At 35.0% G+C, this 22,035-nt stretch overlaps 1 protein-coding gene across 1 annotated transcript in view; it reads right to left on the bottom strand.

The window, feature by feature from the left end:
- LOC150108730 (uncharacterized) overlaps positions 1-22,035 on the bottom strand; it is a 181,422-nt gene that overhangs the window by 26,176 nt on the left and 133,211 nt on the right. The window contains exon 8 of the mRNA XM_090416184.1: positions 4,707-4,812. Coding sequence (XP_090272310.1) covers positions 4,707-4,812 — 106 coding nt within the window. The remainder of the gene's footprint in view (positions 1-4,706; positions 4,813-22,035) is intronic.

The following is a 22,035-nucleotide window of genomic DNA, read 5'->3' as shown; positions in this document are numbered from 1 at the left end:
AGACAATAGAAATAAAAGATCTGATAATGTTGGAGTCTTGATAAGTAACAGACTGATTTGGAGGAAAATTGTAGACAAGAAGTTAGTAATGATGTAAATTTTTCATGTAGTACTATCATATCCTGTATACCCATTCAGGGTACATGTCAGGAATTTGATGATGATGATATCAAGATTTTTCACGGGAGTTTCTGTCTTGTATTATTATTATTACAGGTTTATATATCTGGAAAGTTTAATCACTCATGATGGAAATTGTGAAGAAGATATAAAAAGAATCTAAATAGCCCAAATAGTCATTCTTAAGATGAAAACAAATACTTACGGACAGAAAAGTCATCATCATCATCATCAAATTCCTGATATGTACCCTCAAGGGGTGTACAGAATATGATAATACTACATGAAAAATTTACACCATTACTAACTTCCTATCTGAAATTTTCCTCCAAATCAGTCTGTTACTTGTCAAGACTCCAACATTATCAAATCTTATATTTCTATCGTCTAAGGCACTTTGCCATATCAATCCACCTATATCTTGGTCTTCCTCTGGGTCGTTTTCCTGCCAACCTGGCAGAGAACACTTGTTTTGCTAATCTTTCCTCGTCCATTCTGTTTAAGTGACCGTACCACCTGAGATTAGCTCTGCTAACGCATTCCTGGATGCTGACAATGTCAAGTTCTTTCCTAATATCCTCGTTTTTAATATGACATTGCCATCGTTGGCATCTGTTCACGCCTCTAATCTTTCTCAGGACTCTCATATCTGCGGTCTCTAGTCTTTGGTCAAGTGTTTTACTTCTGACCCAGCTCTCAGATCCATAAGTTAAAACTGGTTTGAACACTGTCTTGTATACAGCAAATTTAGTGTTCCAACTCATTTCTCTCCTATTCCATATGAATTTATTCAAATGACTTCCTACCATACCATCTTTGTTAATTCTGTTGTCTATTTCCATATTTAATTTACCATCTTCAGTAAAAATCGTGCCTAAGTAGCTGAAATGTTTTACTTGTTCCACAGGTTCCCCGTTCACATTTTCAAAAATTCTACCTATTTTTCATTGTCTTTGTCTTTTTAATGCTGACCTTCATACCATATCTATTACAACAGTTATTCAATTTAATCAGGGAATCTTGTAAACTTGTAGCGGATTTATTTAGAAGTATAACATCGTCCGCATAAAGAGCTGACATTAACATCTGCAATTCTGATAACATGTTTAATACCACTTTCCTTCATAATGTGATCCATATCGATAATGAATAACAGAGGGGATAATGTACATCCCTGTCTCACACCAGATTTAACAGTAAACCATCTTCCTGTACTTCCTTCAATTCTAACTGCTGACTTACAACTGAAATAAAGACTAAGTATTGCTTGATATAATGCCCCATTGACACCATATAACTGTAGCATATTGAATAGCTTCTCTCTTGGCACTTTACCATATGCCTTTTCCAAATCGACAAATCTTAAATACAGATCTTTGTTATATTCCCATGCTTTCTCAACTATTTGTAATAAAGTGAAGATCTGATCCTGACAGCCTCTATTTGGTCTGAATCCAGCTTATTCTTCACAAAGCTTTACTTCCACAATTCTTCTCAACCGTTTCTCAAGTATACTTGCATAAATCTTGCCAGGAACACTCAGTAGGGAAATACTTTTGTAATTCTCACATTCAGTTTTATTTCCCTTTTTATATATGGGTACTATGAGAGCGCTACTCCAATCATCGGGAATTCGTCCCTCTGTCCAGGCTTTCTGAACAATGCAGTGCAGCCACTGTAAGACTTTTATACCACCATACTTCAGCATTTCTGGTCGAATATCATCTACTCTTGCTGCCTTTCCACATTTCAAGCTTTTGATGGCTTTTTCTACTTCAAGTATGGATATGTATTCTTGACTGTATGTCTGTTGAGTGTTTTTTACCACTGTGCTGTCATCACTGCTTGTTTCATTTAGCAATTTTTCGAAGTAATTACTCCATACTTCAAGGATATCTTTTTCTCCTGTTTTCATGTCACATTTATCATCTCCAACTCCTTTTATAGCACTCTTTCCTCCATTTCTAAGCTTCTTCAACAACCTCCAGAATATTTTGCCACCTTCTTGATATTTATTTTCTATGTTCTTTCCAAAGTTTTCCCGTGACTTTTGTTTAGCTAGTTTTACACAGCGTTTCACTTTCTTACATTTGTCTCTGTATTCTCTAAGAGCACAAGGTGACTTATTTGTCAGGAACTTTTGATATGCTTTCTTTTTTTCCTTCACTTCCTCTTTAACTTCCTGTGTCCACCATGGAGTTCTGATTTTTCTATCCTTGCAGACAACCTCACCACATGCCTCTTTGACTGAATCAATCAGGGTTTTCTTCAGAGTTTGCCACTGAATCTCCAAGGTTTGGTTCCTGTTCTCAAACTCTTTCATTTTTCCTTCAATAACATTCGTGTATTTTATTCTACAGTTCACATCTGAGAGCTGCTCAACTTTTATTCACTTTAAAACATTCTTACATGTTATTCTTTTCAATATGAAATTCAATTTTATCCTGCTGAAGACTAAATAATGATCAATTCCAATTTCAAATCCTCTGTACACTCTGGTGTCCTGCACCAGGGAGAAAACATCACTATCAACAATAACATAGTCAATGAGACTTTTCTTATTCCTTGCCTCTTCTATCCATGTGTTGTGCACATTTTTATGTTGGAACATGGTTTTAGTAATGGCCAGTCCATGTCCTAAGCAGAAATCCAACAGGTATTTGCTATTATTATTAGCTTTGCTTTTTTCTCCAAATTTTCCCAAAATATTTTTGTATGTCTGACAATCATTTCGTACTCTGCTATTTAGATCCCCAACAAGGACCAACTTTTCCTTTTTCATTGTGTCAGTTGCTTTCTCTAAAGCATCCAAAAATTCCTCCACTTTTACCTTAGTAGAACCTTCTGTGGGACCATAGGCACAAATAAGTCTCATTGTCCATTTCCCCATTCTGATATTTGCCCAAATCACTCTACTTGACAACACTGCCTGCCATTCAAGAAGATGAGCCTCGTATTTTGTGTTGAATACTATGACTACTCCTTCTTTTCCTTGATTGTCATTTCCTGAATATAACATTTTGCATTTATTGCTCAGAAAGATCTCACCAGTTTTTGTCTTTTTTGTTTCAGTCACCCCTATTATGTCAATCTGGTTTCTTATCTAATTCCTCAGCTAGCTCCATTTCTTTGCCATTCAAGCTTATGTTAATAGTACCGATCTTCAATTCTGGTGATATTGAGGTGGGGTGTGTTTTAGGATTTGTTCCAGTAGCTGACTTTTCGCTGTTCGCCCTGGTTCCCAGGCGATAAAAACGGGGGGCCTTGTTTAATCAGCGACGCCCCAGCCAGCATGAAATTTTGTCATGTTGTACCATCATTTTCTATATTGGTTTAAGCCAATAAGAATACAATTTGGTCGGCTAAATCCCAAATTGCCAGACCATCCTCGTTTGTTCATTATCCAGGAAGATACCCAACAGGGTGCACCATGAGAAGGTGAGGACTGGACATTAGGTCAGAAGCCATGGTCTGTTCTCCGCATTCCTTTAAAGGCTATGTGGAGGTCTCCTCTCAGTTATACAGCTTTGACCCTTAATGATGACTTGCTATGCATATTCCACATTACTGTACACCTCAAAAATAAAGAAATGGAAAACAGATTAATGATTCTGAATATGTGATTAAGAAGAGTGATGCCCATTGGCTGGATAGAAAAGATTATTAAAAAAAACAAGTATAAGAACTTATTAATTATTATAATCAAATATACCAATTTTGAGTAAATCAAAAATTTAAAATTCTGAGGTTTTAAAAAAAGAAGCAAGAAAAATAAGCACCACCTAATTTTGAATAATTCCAATTTTTTAAGGACAGTTGCGGTATTTGGAATTCTAGATTTTGGACTTCATACCCATCATAACTGATGAATTTTTTTCTCAGTCATGCCACTGGATAGCAAGTCAGCCAGGCTTTAATATAGAAAATGTGCCACGAGTTTGGGCATACTTTGTTCTAGTAGCCCGGTTAGAATTTTCAATAATATTTTTTCATTTAATATTTCATTCCACTTCCTATATAAAGTGAGAAATGTAAGTCCTGAAGTGCAATTTTTGTAAAAGTTTAGATATTTTAGGACACATGCAATTTACAGACAAAAAATACTAGTGTTGGTGGTGAGCATTGGTGTAGATGATGGAGACAGAGAGCTGTAGAGTAGGTGCCCTCCCTCGATGAGGCTTTGGACTCCTTGGAGGTGTCACGAAATAATAATAATAATAATAATAATAATATATGAAGCAATTGCATTAAGAGCTGCCCAAAAACCTTGGCTTCCAAACTTGCTTATAGAGGGCATTTTCCTAGTACTCAAGGCCCTGAGGTAGATGAGCTACACTTCCTGTTGTCTACGTGCAATTCTACTCCTATACCTATGACGATGATGAAACACTAGACTACTGTTTATTTTTATTCCTCAATGCAATTCATTCCATCAAAACCACGAGCTCTATCAGCATGTAATCCTACTTGTACATTATTCTACAACTCATTCCAGTTAGCTTCTAAAAGCTTGTCTAAGGAAAAAGAGATTAGCTCAGCTTATTCTGAACAATAAACTGCATTCAAAAATATGCCAAAATATTTACCATATCGACCAGCACGTCCAATACGATGTAGGTAGGTTTCTGCATCCCAAGGAACATCTAAATTTATTACAAGATTCACATTCTCAGCATCAATACCACGAGCTGTCTATAAAAATTAAAGTTTGAAATACGCTTAGTTTAAATATTTAAGCACTATCTTCCAAATAAAACTAATTTTGCAACAGAAGGAAAACATCTCAGTATTAGAACTTTAGATAACACATTCATTAAATTAAAATTACTCATTATTTTTTTATATATTTATATTATTATTATTATTATTTTTGTCATATATATTGTATACTGTGTGTATATATATATATATATATATATATATAAAATTTGACTGTATATATTAACCCTACAACATAAGAGGTTGTAAAACCAATGTCAGAAGGTTAATGGATTGAAACAGCACTGGAAAAGAATTAAAAATAATATTTAATTTGTTCCAATATTTCATTTCAGTTACAGAGACTTCATCAGGGAGTGCAATATGAGACTTAACAAACACAAAAGCAACACAAAAACTAAGTGAAACACATGGATAAAAGACTACAATCCTAGCAAGGTGGGGGCACCCTCTATGGGTATCTGTAGGCTGCAAACTGGAATCTCCAAGTATTAGTGATTCCCATATTACTGGAAGTTTTATGCAACCATATTTATTCAATATGGTTTATGCAAATTCCTCAATATGCATATTCTAAAAATAGTCAGAAGAGTCTTTCTCTTCAAAATTTACTGTGATGGATCAGGGTCAGCAAGGCCTGACTGATCATAGTCATGACTGCAGATATATTTCTTATGTTCTTCCATGCAGATGATAGCTGATCTTCCTGTCTGGTCATAGTAGGCTAACTTGCAGAAACAAGGAACTCTATATACACCTGGAACTGAGAGAGGAGGGAGTTTGCCTTTAGTGGAACAGATAAGGGTAGCTAGTTTTATGTGGGGCTTGTTGTGCAAAGTTTCTATTTCTTTATGATTCTGTCTATTTTTTCTGATGTGCCTCAGAGAAAACAGACAGTGATAACATCAGTAAAATCTTTCTGAAGAGAAGGTTCTGGATTAGGGAAAGGAGCTCGTGGTATTGATTATTTTCGTGATAATGTGGGAACGATAGCAATCAGATAAAAAAGTATGGCGCATATGATTGAGTTCAACTGCAAGAGATGCATCACTGGAGCAAATGTTATAGGCTCTATTGGTTCATATTTTAATACTATATTGTTGATGGGGAGGGAGAGTGATGGAAAGTTTGTGAATATATCTTCTGTGTGAGTGGGTTTCCTGTATACTGAAAAGGACAGGTTACCATTAGGCAGGCAGGTGACAAAGATATCCAGAAAGGCTAGACTATTATTCATTTCCTTTTCCATTGTAAATTGGATTCTAGAGTGAGGACTATTGAAGTGACAGAGAAAAGAGTAATGTGTCTAGGCTAAGAGACCAAAAAGAAAGCACATCATCTTCATATCTTAACTAGAGATAGAAGGTTTGAGAGGGCTGAGTCAAGAGCTTGTTTTTCAAACTCTTCCATGAAAAAATTGGCAAGAGGGTGAGGGGGCTCCACAGAGGCACCCTCTGTTTATAAATTTTGTTCTTCCAAGAGAAATAACCAGAATGGATAGCAATGGAAAAGAGATCTATGATATGAAGAAGAAAAACCTTTTCACCACCATTTCCTTAAATGACACCTTACCACTTTAAAAAAAAAGACATTACATTAGAAAAAGATGATCTATTAGTCAATTTTGATATCTCTGCCCTCTTTACGAATGTCCCAATCAATGACACAATTCTTCTTTTACAGAACAAATTTCCTCCAGATATCACGGCACTCTTTGCGCATGTATTACATTCTGGTTATTTTGTATGGCAAAACGCTTTCTACTTACAAAAAGAAGGTACAGCCATGGGCTCGCCATTATCACCCCCGATTGCTAACTTTTATATGGAACATTTTGAAAAACTTGCTCTAGGTTCCTCCCCTTTAAAACCCAAAGTTTGGCTCAGATACGCTGATGATGTTTTTGCGATTTGGTCTCATGGCCACCAGACACTTTCCTTAGCCACCTAAACAAGTAACACAAACGTATACAGTTCACAACTGAGATTGAAAAACATAACACACTGCCGTTTCTAGATACACTTGTCACACGTCTTCCCTCAGGTAATCTTTCCTTCACTGTTTATCAGAAACCGACACATACTGGCCAATATATACACACCAACCAACACAAAAACTAGGTGTCATCAATACCCTAAAAAACAGGGCTCTGAAGATCTGCTCCAGTGAACAAGCACTGAAAAACGAATTTAAAGTGATCAGTAATACTTTTCAAAAAAATTGATACAGCCAAAACACTATTAACAAAATTCTCTACAAGACCTCAGTAAAAAACAAAGACAAACCAAACTACAGTAAAACTATAACCATTCCCTACATTAAAGGGACATCAGACAAAATAAACAGAGTACTACAAAAATACAATCTCAAAGCCACCTTTAAACCTCCTGCAAAACTAAAAAGCTTACTCAACTCATCCAAAGACCCACTCCCTCTGCTGGCCCACCCTGGAGTATACCATATTTACTGCACTTGCAACATACCATACATAGGAGAAACAGGATGCACAATTCCGATCAGACAAAAAGAACATAAACGACACATCAAATATAATAATTACGAAGCTGGCCTTCCTGATCATGCTCTGAACACCTTACATAGAATTGACTGGAAAAGCACTAGTTGTCTACATCACACCAAAACACGGTATAAATGCAAATTTAAGGAAGCTTGTGAGATCATTATCAACCATTCCAATCTAAACAATAATGATGGTATAAAAATTCCATACATATGGAAACCATATATTCGTCCCATGAATCCTTCCTCTATAAGAACAACTATAAACAGGACTCTAGAAAATCCAGGATCCTAAATATAAAATAACAACTTTAATACCGAAAAATAGGCCATCACTGTTAAGGAAAAAAAATCTATAACAAAGTTTAATCATGTTGTAATTTATAATAATAGAATAATAATTTATAATAATAATTGTAATAATAGAAATAGGACATCACTGTTACTGGAAGGAAAACCATCTGTAAGCAAGAATGTTTATTCATGTAATTAAAAACTAAATTAGCTTGATGTAATTTTTTTTTTTTTTTTTCACTACAGGTCATGCCAGTGAGTAGCATATGATCAAATCATTGTTTCTCTAGCTTACGGTTTGAAATGTAACACAGCTTGTCTTGTATATTTATGTATGCTCCAGATGACGATCTTGATATGAAGATCGAAACGTCGGGATAATAAAAAAGTTATTTTAACACGGTTGTAGAATCCATAATTTCAAAAATGAATGCTGATCACCGTGTAACACTAAAAGAAAAGATATCATCATCATCATCAAATTCCTGCCATGTATCCTCAAGGGATGTACAGGATATAATAGTACTACATGAAAAATTTACATCATTACTAACTTCCTATCTACAATTTTCCTCCAGATCAGTCTGTTACTTGTCAAGACTCCAATATTATCAGATCTTATATTTCTGTCGTCTAAGGCACTTTGTACCGTATCAATCCACCTATATTTTGGTCTTCCTCTGGGTCGTTTTCCTGCCAACCTGACAGAGAACACTTGCTTTGCCAATCTTTCCTTGTCCATTCTGTTTAAATGACCATACCACCTGAGATTAGCTCTGCTAACGGATGCTGACAATGTCAAGTTCTTTCCGATTATCCTCGTTTTTAATATGATATTGCCATTGATGCCATCTGTTCACGCCTCGAATCTTTCTCAGGACTCTCATATCTGTGGTCTCTAGTCTTTGGTCAAGTGTTTTACTTCTGACCCAGCTCTCAGATCCATAAGTTAAAACTGGTTTGAACACTGTCTTGTATACAGCAAATTTAGTGTTCCGACTAATTTCTCTCTTATTCCATATGAATTTATTCATTTGACTTCTTACTATACCAGCTTAATTGATTCTGTTGTCTATTTCCATATTTAATTTACCATCTTAACTAAAAATCGTGTCTAAGTAGGTGAAATGATTTACTTGTTCCACAGTCCTCCATTCACAATGCAGTTGACATTTTCAACGATTCTGCCTATTTTCATTGTCTTTCTATTGCTGACCTTCATACCATATCTATTACAGCAGATATTCAATTTAGTCAAGAAATCTTGCAGACTCGTAGCAGGTTTATTTAGAAGTATAACATCATCCGCATAAAGCAAAGAGCTGACATTAACATCTCCAATTTTGATATCATGTTTAATACGACTTTCCTTCATAATGTGATCCATATAGATCATGAATAACAGAGGGCATAATGTCCATCCTTGTTTCACACCAGATTTAACATTAAACCATCTTCCTGTACTTCCATCAATTCTAACTGCCGACTTACAACTCAAATAAAGACCAAACTAAGTATTGCTTGATATAATGCCCCATTGACACCATATAACTTTAGCATAGTGAATAGCTTCTCTCTTGGCACCTTGTCATATGTCTTTTCCAGATCTACAAAACTGAAATAGACATCTTTGTTATATTCCATGATTTCTCCACTATTTTTCGTAAAGTGAAGATCTGATCCTGACAGCCTTTATTTGGCCGGAATTCAGGTTGTTCTTCACCAAGCTTTTTCTTCTACAATTCTTCTCAACCGTTTCTCAAGTATACTTGCATATATCTTATCAGGAACACTCAGTAGGGAAATACCTCTGTAATTCTCACATTCAGTTTTATTTCCCTTTTTATATATGGGTACTATGAGAGGTTTACTCCAATCATCAGGAATTCGTCCCTCTGTCCAGGCCTTCTGAACTATGCAGTGCAGTCACTGCAAGACTTTTATACCAACATACTTCAGCATTTCTGGTCGAATATCATCTACTCTTGCTGCCTTTTCACATTTAAGCCTTTGATGGCTTTTTCTACTTCAAGTATGGATATGTATTCCTGACTGCATGCCTGGTCAATGTTTTTTTACCACTGTGCTGTCATCACTGCTTGTTTCATTTAGCAGTTTTTCAAAGTAATTACTCCATACTTCAAGGATATTTTTTCTCCCGTTTTCATGTCACCTTTATCATCTCTAACTTGTTTTACAGTACTTTTTCCTCCATTTCTAAGCTTCTTCAACAACCTCCAAAATATTTTGCCACTTTCTTGATATTTATTTTGTACGTTTTTGCCAAAGTCCTCCCATGACTTTTGTTTAGCTTTCTTACATTTGTCTCTGTATTCACTAAGAGCACAAACTGACTTATTTGTCAGGAACTTTTGATATGCTTTCTTCTTTTCCTTCACTGCCTCTTTAACTTCCTGTGTCCACCATGGAGTTCTGATTTTATTATCCTTGCAGACAACCTCACAACATAACTCTCTGGCTGAATCAATCAAGGTTTTCTTTAAGGCTTGCCACTGAATCTCTAAAGTTTGGTTCCTATGCTTAACTCTTTCATTTTTTCTTCAATAATCTTTGTGTATTTTAGTCTACAGTTCAGATCTCAGAGCTGCTCAACTTTTATTCACTTTAAAACTTTCTTACATGTTATTCTTTTCAATATGAAATTCAATTTTATCCTGCTCAAGACTAAATAGTGATCGCTTCCAATTTCAAATCCTCTGTACACTCTGGTGACCTGCATAAGGAAGAAAACATCACTATCAACAATAACACAGTCAATGAGACTTTCCTTATTTCTTGCCTCTTCTCTCCATGTGAATTTGTGCTTATTTTTATGTTGGAACATGGTGTTAGTAATAACCAGTCAGTCCATGTCCTGATCAGAAATCCATTTGTGACCACAAATCTCTTGTGCTGTCATAATAGCCTGAAACCTCTTGAGGATACGTATTAGAAAATTGATGATGATTATGATGATGATGCATTTAAAGAGATCCCAAAGGGGAAATGTATCAACATGATAATTTATTTAGGCAAACAGTTGCAATTGATCCATCAAATTCCAAAAAGAATTCCAAAAGAATATTTTTCCTATATATCCAAAAGACAAACCTTCTTTATTACAGAATGTTTAAATACTAAAAGATTTTTTGTACAGACTTCCCGCTATTTTCATCAGGGAAGCAGGCGGAACAGTGAAACAGTGAAAGTTTAGATACTGGAAGAAACTCCGAGCACCAGCAGAATTCATGATATAGGCACCATCAACATAAGAACTATCAAGGATGAAAAAAGTGGAACAAACTTCGACTCAGATTCTGTTTAACTCAAGATCAGCACCGTCGATAAAATGTAATATAAACGGAAATTAAGCGATCTACACAAGAAATATTCAGTGTTTCACATTCGACATGTCTGATGTCACGGAAAAAAAAAAACAGGCGAGAGTTATCTAAATAACTACTACAAGATCTTATATCAAGGAATAATGAAACTAAAAGAAAAAACAAGTATACCAATTTTCATAATCGATAGACAGTTCTGTTGGCATAAATGACATAAATAAATATAATTAAATAAATAAAATGAAAGCTCGTCCTTGTTGGAGATCTACATACCAAAGCAGAAATGAATGCCAGCCATGTGAAAATGACATCATCATAAAATTCCTGACATATACCCTCAAGGGATGTACAGGATAACATAGTACTACATAAAAAATTTACATCATTACTAATCCATTTGTGACCACAATCTATCTACTTCCTATCTACAATTTTCCACCAAATCAGTCTGTTAAATGTCAAGACTCAAATATTATCATGTCTTATATTTTTGTCTTCTAAGGCACTATTTACTATATCAATCCACCTATATCTTGATCTTCCTCTGGGTCTTTTTCCTGCCAAACTGTCAGAGAACACTTGTTTTGCTAATCTTTCCTCTCCTATTTCGCTTAAGTGACCATACCACCTGAGATTAGCTCTGCTAATAATAAATTTAGTTTAATCCTTTACCCCAGTGAGAACAAACAAAGTTTGCACCTGAAAATATCTTCAGGACTGTATATAGTGTTGTACTATCTTACCTGGGTAAGTAGTGCAACACCAGGACAACTCGTAGCAAAGGTGGAGCAAGTTACCATCACTCCTATTCCAGTATCTCCCATAATGCAAAACACATCTCCTTGTGGATATGTATACCGTTATGCATTAAGGGATTGGCCACTACCCAGACTAGTTTCGACCTTTATTGAGGTCTCTTCAGTGGGAGCCAGGACCAGAGTTGGAGATACCAGGCAGAAGAAGTAGCAAGGTCATCTTTACCTATAGGAGTTGCCAAAAGGTTTAAGGTTTGATGGTGCTGCACTACTTACCCAGGTAAGATAGTACAACACTATATACAGTCCTGAAGATATTTTCAGGCGCAAACTTTGTTTGCTCTCACTGGGATAAAGGATTAAACTAAATTTATTATAGTCTAACCTAGTGAAAAATAAACTTTCAACATCTTTAGCTCTGCTAATGCATTCCTGAGCGCTGACAATATCAAGTTCTTTCTAATATCCTCGTTTTAATATGATATTGCCATTGATGCCATCTGTTCATGCCCCTAATATTTCTCAGGACTCTCATATCTGCGGTCTCTAGTCTTTGGTCAAGTGTTTTACTTCTAACCCAGCTCTCAAATCCATAAGTTAAAATTGGTAAACACTGTCTTGTATACAGCTAATTTAGTGTTTTGACTATTTTTTCTCTTATTCCATATACATGTATTCAGTTGACTTACTACCATACCAGCTTTGTTGATTCTGTTGTCTATTTCCATATTTAACTTACCATCTTCACTAAAAATCCTGCCTAAGTAGCTGAAATGTTTTACTTGTTCTATAAGTTCTCCATTCACAATGCAGTTGATATTTTCAATGATTCTGCCTATTTTCATTGTCTTTGATTTTTTTAATGCTGATGTTCATACCATATCTATTACAACAGTTATTCAATTTAGTCAGGGAATCTTGCAGACTTGTAGCGGATTTATTTAGAAGTACAACATCATCCGCATAAAGAAAAGCACTGAGATTAACACCTCCAATTTTGATATTGGGTTTAATACCACTTTCCTTCATAATGTGATCCATATAGATAACGAATAAGAGAGAGGATAATGTCCATCCTTGTCTCACACCAGATTTTACATTAAACAATCTTCCTGTACTTCCTTCAATTCTAAGTGCTGGCTTACAACTCAAATAAAGACAAAGTATTGATTGATATAATGCCCCAATAACACCATATAACTGTAGCGTTTGGAATAGCTTCTCTGTTGGCACCTTGTCATATGCCTTTTCCAGATCTACAAAACTGAAATAGAGATCTTTGTAACATTCCATGATTTCTCCACTATTTTTCGTAAAATGAAGATCTGATCCTGACAGCCTCTATTTGGCCTGAATCCAGCATGTTCTTCACCAAGCTTTTCTTCCATAATTCTTCTCAACCATTTCTCAAGTACACTGGCATAAACCTTGCCAGGAACACTCAGTAGGGAAATACCTCTGTAATTCTCACATTCAGTTTTATTTCCCTTTTTATATATGGGTACTATTAGAGCTCTACTCCAATTATCAGGAATTCATCCTTCTTTCCAGGCCTTCTGAACTATGCAGTGCAGCCACTGTAAGACATTTATACAACCATACTTCAGCATTTCTGGTCGAATATCATCTATTCCTGCTGCCTTTCCATATTTCAAGCCTTTGATGGCTTTTTCTACTTCAAGTATGGATATGTATTCCTGACTGTATGCCTGTTGAGTGTTTTTTACCAGTGTGCTATCACTGCTTGTTTCATTTAGCAATTTTTCGAAGTAATTACTCCATACTTCAAGGATATCTTTTTCTCCTGTTTTCATGTCACCTTTATCATCTCTAACTCCTTTTACAGCACTCTTTCCTCCATTTCTAAGCTTCTTCAACAACCTCCAGAATATTTTGCCACCTTCTTGATATTTATTTTCTATGGTCTTACCAAAGTCCTCCCATGACTTTTGTTTAGCTAGTCTTACACAGTGTTTCACTTTCTTACATTTGTCTCTGAATTCTCTAAGAACACAAGCTGACTTATTTGTCAGGAACTTTTGATATGCTTTCTTCTTTTCCTTCACTGCCTTTTTAACTTCCTGTGTCCACCATGGAGTTCTGATTTTTCTATCCTTGCAGACAACCTCACCACATGCCTCTTTGACTGAATCAATGAGTGTTTTCTTCAAGGCTTGCCAATGAATCTTCAAGGTTTGGTTCCTGTTCTCAAACTCTTTCATTTTTTCCTCAATAATCTTTGTGTATTTTATTGTACAGTTTACATCTGAGAGCTGCTCAACTTTTATTCGCTTTAAAACTTTCTTACATGTTATTCTTTTCAATATGAAATTCAATTTTATCCTGCTCAAGACTAAATAGTGATCACTTCCAATTTCAAATCCTCTGTACACTCTGGTGTCCTGCACCAGGGAGAAAACATCACTATCAACAATAACATAGTCAATTAGACTTTTCTTATTCCTTACCTCTTCTATCCATGTGAATTTGTGCACATTTTTATGTTGTAACATGGTGTTAGTAATAACCAGTCCATGTCCTAAGCAGAAATCCAACAGTTATTTGCCATTATTATTAGCTTTGCTCTTTTCTCCAAATTTTCCCAAAATATTTTTGTATGTCTGATAATAATTTCCTACTCTGCTATTTAGATCCCCAAGAAGGACCAACTTTTCCTTTTTCATTGTGTCAGATGCATTCTCTAAATCCTCAAAAAATTCCTCCACTTCTACCTTAGTATGACCTTCTGTGGGACCATAGGCACAAATAAGTCTCATTGTCCAATTCCCCATTCTGATATTTGCCCACATCACTCTACTTGAGATTGTCTGCCATTCAAGAAGATTGGCCTCGTATTTAGAGCTGAATACTATGGCTACTCCTTCTTTTCCTTGATTGTCATTGCCTGAATATAACATTTTGTATTTATTGCTCAGAAAGATCTCACCAGTTTTTGTCTTTTTTGTTTCAGTCACCCCTATTATGTCGATACTTATCTAATTCCTCAGCTAGCTCCATTTCTTTGCCATTCAGGCTTCTTATGTTGATAGTACTGATCTTTAACTCTGGTGATGTTAAGTTGGTGTTTTTTCAGATTTGTTTCAGTAGCTGACTTTTCGCTGTTCGCCCCAGTTCCATGGTGAAAATGAAGGAACCAGGGTGAACAGTGAGACCGTCGCCCAGTTAAACAAGGCCCCGTGTTGTTTAGCCGAGGGCCGTGTTTAACCGGCAACGCCCTAGTGGCATGAAATTTTGTCATGTTGTACCTCATTTTTTTATTTGGTTTAAGCCAATAAGAATTACAACTTGGCCGGCTAAATCCTAAATTGCAAGCCCATCCTCATTCGTTCAGTATCCAGGTAGATACCAAACAGGGTGCACCATGGGAAGGTGGGGATTGGACATCAGGTCAGAAGCCCTGGTCGGTTCTCCGCATTCCTTTAAAGGTTATGTGGAGGTCTCCTCTCAGTTATACAGCTTTGACCCTTAGTTCCTTAAAGGATTTTATAGGATTAATGCAGGGGAAATGTTTCAACACCTGGCTAGAGGGAGCAGAACAAGAGGTCATCCCTGGAAGTTTGATAAGAATGTGGTTAGCAAAGGCATGAGGACTAGATTTTTCCCTTGGAGAGTGGTGAATGAATGGAATGGGTTTCCCAAGTCAGGTTTAAGTGCTTTATCTGTTAATGAATTCAAGGAGAGGTACAATACATAGTGTGTTGATAGTTTGGATTTCCCACGATGAGTCTTAGAGCTACATGGAGAATAATAAGAATAATAGTAATAATAATTATTTTGAATGAAGCTCTTCAAGAACAAATAAAATGCATTGTTGACCAAGTGATTAGACACAATTAACACACGAAATTGATAATGACATTGCTTTCCCAAGGTGATACAATACAAGTGAAGAAAGTATAAGAGGATCTCTTATTTTGTGCTGGCATTAAAAACTATAATTATACAATAAAAGAAGTAGATAAAAAATAAAATAATTTGTAGATAATTTGTCTATCTAATAAAACTAAGATTCCAGTTACCCAACATACAGCAGGAACTGCATTTCTTGCTATAGGTAACTGAGCTGCAGTTATGAATGTGAATTAATCTAGTTAAGTGTTCTTTATTTATTATTTGAATGCAGAACCAGTTTTGTCATCTCAGAAGACTTCATCAGGTGCATCACATGAAAAGAGAAATGCAAAAATATACACTACAAGAGAACAACAGCTATAAATTAACTTGAAAATGTATTGTTGACATTTGAAGTGATAATCAGACAGGTTATAGCTAAGAATTAAGATGGATCAGATTGAGGACAATTTCTGTTGATTCGACAAGTCTTCTCTCCAGCTCAACATAGCATTTAAAAATGTTTTCTAATTTGTTCCAGATCACTGGAGGAGTAACAGAATCTTCATCATTAGGATGAGCAGAATTAAGAATGAGATTAGATAGTGAACTTCTTCTATTTCTGCCATACGTGATGTTTCTCACATTCGTTCCTCCATACAAAGCTCAATGAATTTCTCTGCCTGAACAAAATAGGACATGCTGCAGTTTCACCAAAGATGATAAACTCCTGGATACTTTAAGATGTTATGTTTTGGTTTAGGTGTGTCAAGTAAGGAATGGAGTTTGGATAGGGGAGTAAAAGAAGTGCAGATTTTAAATTTCTTGAGAATTTTTGCTAACTTGGGTAAGTTAGCAAAGTGTTTAGAACAGTGTTTAGAAAAACTGTTTCTCTGTAAGGTTATAAGAAGAAACTGTAGGCATATATATCTACAGTATATCAGTTCAGTTTCTAATACTAACCTTAGCTATAACCAATCTGATTATCACTCTTCAGGCTACCCAGCTTTGGCACACAAGCAAGATCATGCTAAACAATACTATGGCATCCAGAGCACCTTCAAATGTTAGCAACATGTTTGTTAGTTACTTATAGCTGTTATTCTGTCATAATGTATATTTTTGCATTTCTATTTTCATATTATGCACCTAATAAAGTTTTCTAAGAAGATGAAACTAGTTATGTATTCAAATAATAAATAATTTTTTTCGATTTTGGTATCATTTCTTTAATTATGTCATATAGCCAAGTAAATCCGTTGCCTCGTATATATATATATATATATATATTTTTTTTTTTTTTATTTGTTACTTTTTTCAGTCAAGAAGGCAAATATCAATTTCAAAATTTCTTCGTTTCATAAAACACTGTATTAGTACTGTGGAAATAAGGTGAAGATTAGTGTTTTGGTTGTAGAAGGGTATTTTGCCTGAAGTTGATTTACACAATGAAAGGATTCATGTAATTTCACCATCACTTTCTTAATATAATTACTCAGAGATGAACATATAGTCTTACATTATTCCTGTAAAATAATAACAGCCTTCAAAAATATTTTTACTATGCAAGAAAAGTGGAGTCAGTTCCAAACTATAAGGAGATCCTATAATTGACAGCACCTAATCTTCTAAATTGGTTCATTAAGAAAAAAAATCACATCTGGATGACTGTTAAATGCATAGAAAACCAGTGAGAGGATAGAGAAATAAATAAATATCCTTAAATTTAGTGCTGTTACTGCCTAACCATGCCATCACACTGTTGTAAAATATTAATATCCTATCTACAATGGAAAAATTTCCAAGTAGCTATACAGCTTTTCAATGGCAGTACCATCTCCTCCATGTGCTGATTCATGGAAACCTTTGAAAAATGTTTTCTGACATCAATAAACTGAAAACCTACAATTTGGTGGAGATATGTATACAACATTATCATCTGAAAATATAGTGCTGTCGAGTTAAACAATTTTCTTTCATCTATCAACTCATTCCATCAAAAAATAAATTTACTTTAGAACTAGAAAGTGAAAGAAAACTACTCTTCCTAGATGTTTTATTTATCAAAAATGCTGAAAAGACTTCTCGCTTCATGTATACAAGCTGATTCACACAAGTCATTATCTACACTCATCTTCATTGCACCATGTGTCACACAACATAGCTGTTATAAATACATTAAAAAAAAAAGAAAAAAGTTATCCCTATTTATATAATTTGCATCCAAACACAAGTGGTACAGTAGTAAGTGGTACAACATTATTTACAACAAATTAGGATACATTACAAATGAGAACAGCTTAAATTTGATAGGTGAATTATAGGAATTAATAAGTAAAATATGAAGAACGAAACTATACATAAGTTATATACAATAAATATGGTCAGATGTTCTTCCAGTATCATGTGCAACCAACTGCTCTTTCTGTGCAAGATATCAGGCCCCTCTTTAGTGCAAGGTGATTAAAGAAAGGGACAAAAAAGGTGTTCCATGGACTGGGTTGTCCCACATTGGCTTAAACCAAATTTCAAATGATGGTACAACATGACAGAATTTTATGCTGGCTGGGGTGTTGCCCGATTAAACAAGGCTCCCTGTTGTTTTTGCCAGGGAACTACTGCCGAGCTTGAAACTGATAATTCCTTACCTTTTCTTGATGTCAAACTGACTCGCTCTTCTGGTAAACTCAAAATATCGATATATAGAAAGCCCACACATACCAACAGATATCTGCATAGTCAGTCCCATCATTTCTCTCCTCATAAGCTTGGAAAAAAATATTACACCTTGGGACATAGAGCCCGTTCTCTTCTGGATGACCCAAATGAACTTCTTACAGAAATAAACCATCTGAAAACTTCTTTCGAAGTTAATGGATATTCCAAGAGAATCATTGAAAAATTCCTTCTTAATCCTCCTAAACATCACTCAGAAGAAACAGATTCAAAGGCAATATATCTATTCTTTACATAAGTACAGTATCAAATAAATCAGCAAAAGTTCTAAGAAAATACAATATCAGAACCTTGTTCACTCCACTTCCAAAGATCCGTTTCTTAATAAGCCATCCAAAACCTTGTCATCATCAACTCAAATACCCTGGTGTATATAGAATATTGTGTGATTGTGATATTCCTTATTTTGGGCAGACAGACAAATCTGTCGAATTGCGTATGGAAGAACACATGAGGAACATTACTTACAAGAGATAGCGAGCCAGTACATTATCAAGTCATATCCTTTTCTCGACTAATCCTAATGATGAAAACCAAAGTCACAAAGTCTGCTGGAAAAATCTACTAACATCTTCCGTTGCAATGATGAACTAGAGAGAAAAATCGTAGAATCTAGAGAAATCATCTTCAATCCTGTTCATCTAAATAATAACTTGAGCTACAACCTCCCATATAGTCATTCAGCTGTAATCATGTACTGGCATTCACGTGCTGCTGCAAGCACGCACTCTCCCAACAATGCAACAAACGAAAGAACAGCTTTAAATACAACTACAACGTTTTCATGCTAATTATGTATAGAGACTCTCTATGTTGTTCATAGTATTTTAAACTTCAGTGTTTAGTGTTTTTTCTTTCTTTTATAATGTCAACTGATGAAGGCTGTTACAGGCAGAAACTAGTAGTGTTTTTATATTAAAACCTTTTTACTTAAACCTCGGTTCTAGTAATTCAATTCTTCATAAAAATATGTGTGTTAACCGAGTTAATGATCATTCTTTCATATATATATATATTATATGCTTTATATGTGGATCCAAGGCCTCCAGTAAGTAAGGTGGTCTAGCACTAGGCGACAAAATTTACCTTTCACTTAAAGTTGGGTGCTTGGAAAGCAGATACATTAATCATTTTGTCAACCAGGCAGGCATACTGTGCATGTTACTGCAAACTGAAACGTTTTATATTTAGATCCATGTTGTAATTCCATAAATATAATAATTTTTGCTACAATTTTTATTACCGTAAATTCAAAATTTTTATTATTAGTGAGAACTTTACAGTTGATGAAGTTTCTATTTTTACCTTGATTAGCAAGCTTAATTTGATTGCATTTAAATTCTTTAAAAAAAAAAAAAAAACTTTTTTCCTTATTGTATTATTTAAGAAGCAACTTGCACCAAAATATTTTGCCACATCAAGAAGGTGGCAAAATATTCTGGAGGTTGTTGAAGAAGCTTAGGTATGGAGGAAAGAGTGCTGCAAAAGGAGTTAGAGATGATAAAGGTGACATGAAAACAGGAGAAAAAGATATCCTTGAAGTCTGGAGTAATTACTTTGGAAAACTGCTAAATGAAACAAGCAGAGATGACAGCACAGTGATAAAAAACATTGACCAGGCATGCAGTCAGGAATACATATCAATAGTTGAAGTAGAAAAAGCCATCAAATGCTTAAAATGTGGAAAGGCAGCAAGAGTAGATGATATTCGACCAGAAATGCTGAAGTATGTTGGTATAAAAGTCTTGCAGTGACTGCACTGCATAGTTCAGAAGGCCTGGAGAGAGGGACGAATTCCTGATGATTGGAGTAGAGCTCTCATAGTACCCATATATAAAAAGGAAAATAAAACTGAATGTGAGAATTACAGAGGTATTTCCCTACTGAGTGTTCCTGGCAAGATCTATGCAAGTATACTTGAGAAACGGTTGAGAAGAATTGTGGAAGAAAAGCTTGGTGAAGAACAAGCTGGATTCAGTTCAAATAGAGGCTGTCAGGATCAGATCTTCACTTTACGACAAATAGTCGAGAAAGCATGGGAATATAACAAAGATCTGTATTTAAGTTTTGTCGATCTGGAAAAGGCATATGACAAGGTGCCAAGAGAGAAGCTATTCAATACGCTGCAGTTATATGGTGTCAATGGGGCATTATATCAAGCAATACTTAGTCTTTATTTGAGTTGTAAGTCAGCAGTTAGAATTGAAGGAAGTACAGGAAGATGGTTTAATGTTAAATCTGGTGTGAGACAAGGATGTACATTATCCCCTCTGTTATTCATTATCTATATGGATCACATTATGAAGGAAAGTGGTATTAAACATGATATCAAAATTGGAGATGTTAATGTCAGCTCTTTGCTTTATGCAGATGATGTTATACTTCTAAATAAATCCGCGACAAGTCTGCAAGATTCTCTGACTAAATTGAATAGCTGTTGTAATAGATATGGTATGAAGGTCAGCAATAAAAAGACAAAGACAATGAAAATAGGCAGAATCATTGAAAATGTCAACTGTGTTGTGAATGGAGAACCTGTGGAACAAGTAAAACATTTCAGCTATTTAGGCACGATTTTTAGTGAAGATGGTAAATTAAATATAGAAATAGACAACAGAATCAGCAAAGCTGGTATGGTGGGAAGTCAACTGAATAAATTCATATGGAATAAGAGAGAAATTAGTCGGAACACTAAATTAGCTGTATACAAGACAGTGTTCAAACCTGTTTTAACTTATGGATCTAAGAGCTGGGTCAGAAGTAAAACACTTGACCAAAGACTAGCGACCACAGATATGAGAGTCCTGAGAAAGATTATAGGCGTGAACAGATGGCATCAATGGCAGTATCATATTAAAAACGAGGATATTAGGAAAGAACTTGGCATTGTCAGCATCCAGGAATGCGTTAGCAGAGCTAATCTCAGGTGGTATGGTCACTTAAACAGAATGGGCGAGGAAAGATTAGCAAAACAAGTGTTCTCTGCCAGGTTGGCAGCAAAACAACCCAGAGGAAGACCAAGATATAGGTGGATTGATACGGTACAAAGTGCTTTAGACGATAGAAATATAAGATCTCATAATGTTGGAGTGTTGACAAGTAACAGGCTGATTTGGAAGAAAATTGTAGATAGGAAATTAATAATGATGTAATTTTTTTCATGTAGTACTATCATATCCTGTACACCCCTTGAGGGTACATGGCAGGAATTTGATGATGATGATGATATTCTGAATATGTTTTATAGTCTTTCAGCTTCATGATTTTACTTTAACTAGGCCCTGAGACATACCTTAATTCTTTTATAAAAAAAAATTAAGGTTCAAAAAAGAAATTTGAGGAACGAATTATACTTTTTCCCAAAGGTTATTATATTCGATTAGTGCATTTTTGATTAATGCGCCTGTTTTAAAGAATGCATAGGCACACTAATCGAGGGATTGCTGTATATATATTTTGTCATACTCACACAAGCACACGTACATCTACACATGTGGATATTTATAAAAATAATATCATTATGAACATTTATATATAAAATTTATATATAAATGTTTATATATAAAATTTATTAATCAAAACCAATACATTTGTATACATATATGATTACTCCTAATATCTGTATAGCAAGAAAATTATTACATCTTAAATACAAAAATTATGAAAAATTAATCTTTTGGGCTTTTTGCTTTGGC

The sequence above is a fragment of the Typopeltis vanoorti genome, chromosome 3, assembly GCF_054136105.1.
Source record: "Typopeltis vanoorti isolate ZY-2024b chromosome 3, IOZ_Tvanoo_1.0, whole genome shotgun sequence".
Classification (NCBI taxonomy): domain Eukaryota; kingdom Metazoa; phylum Arthropoda; class Arachnida; order Uropygi; family Thelyphonidae; genus Typopeltis; species Typopeltis vanoorti.
Note: the sequence above shows the minus strand (reverse complement) of the source record. Positions and strands in the feature narration are given on the sequence as shown.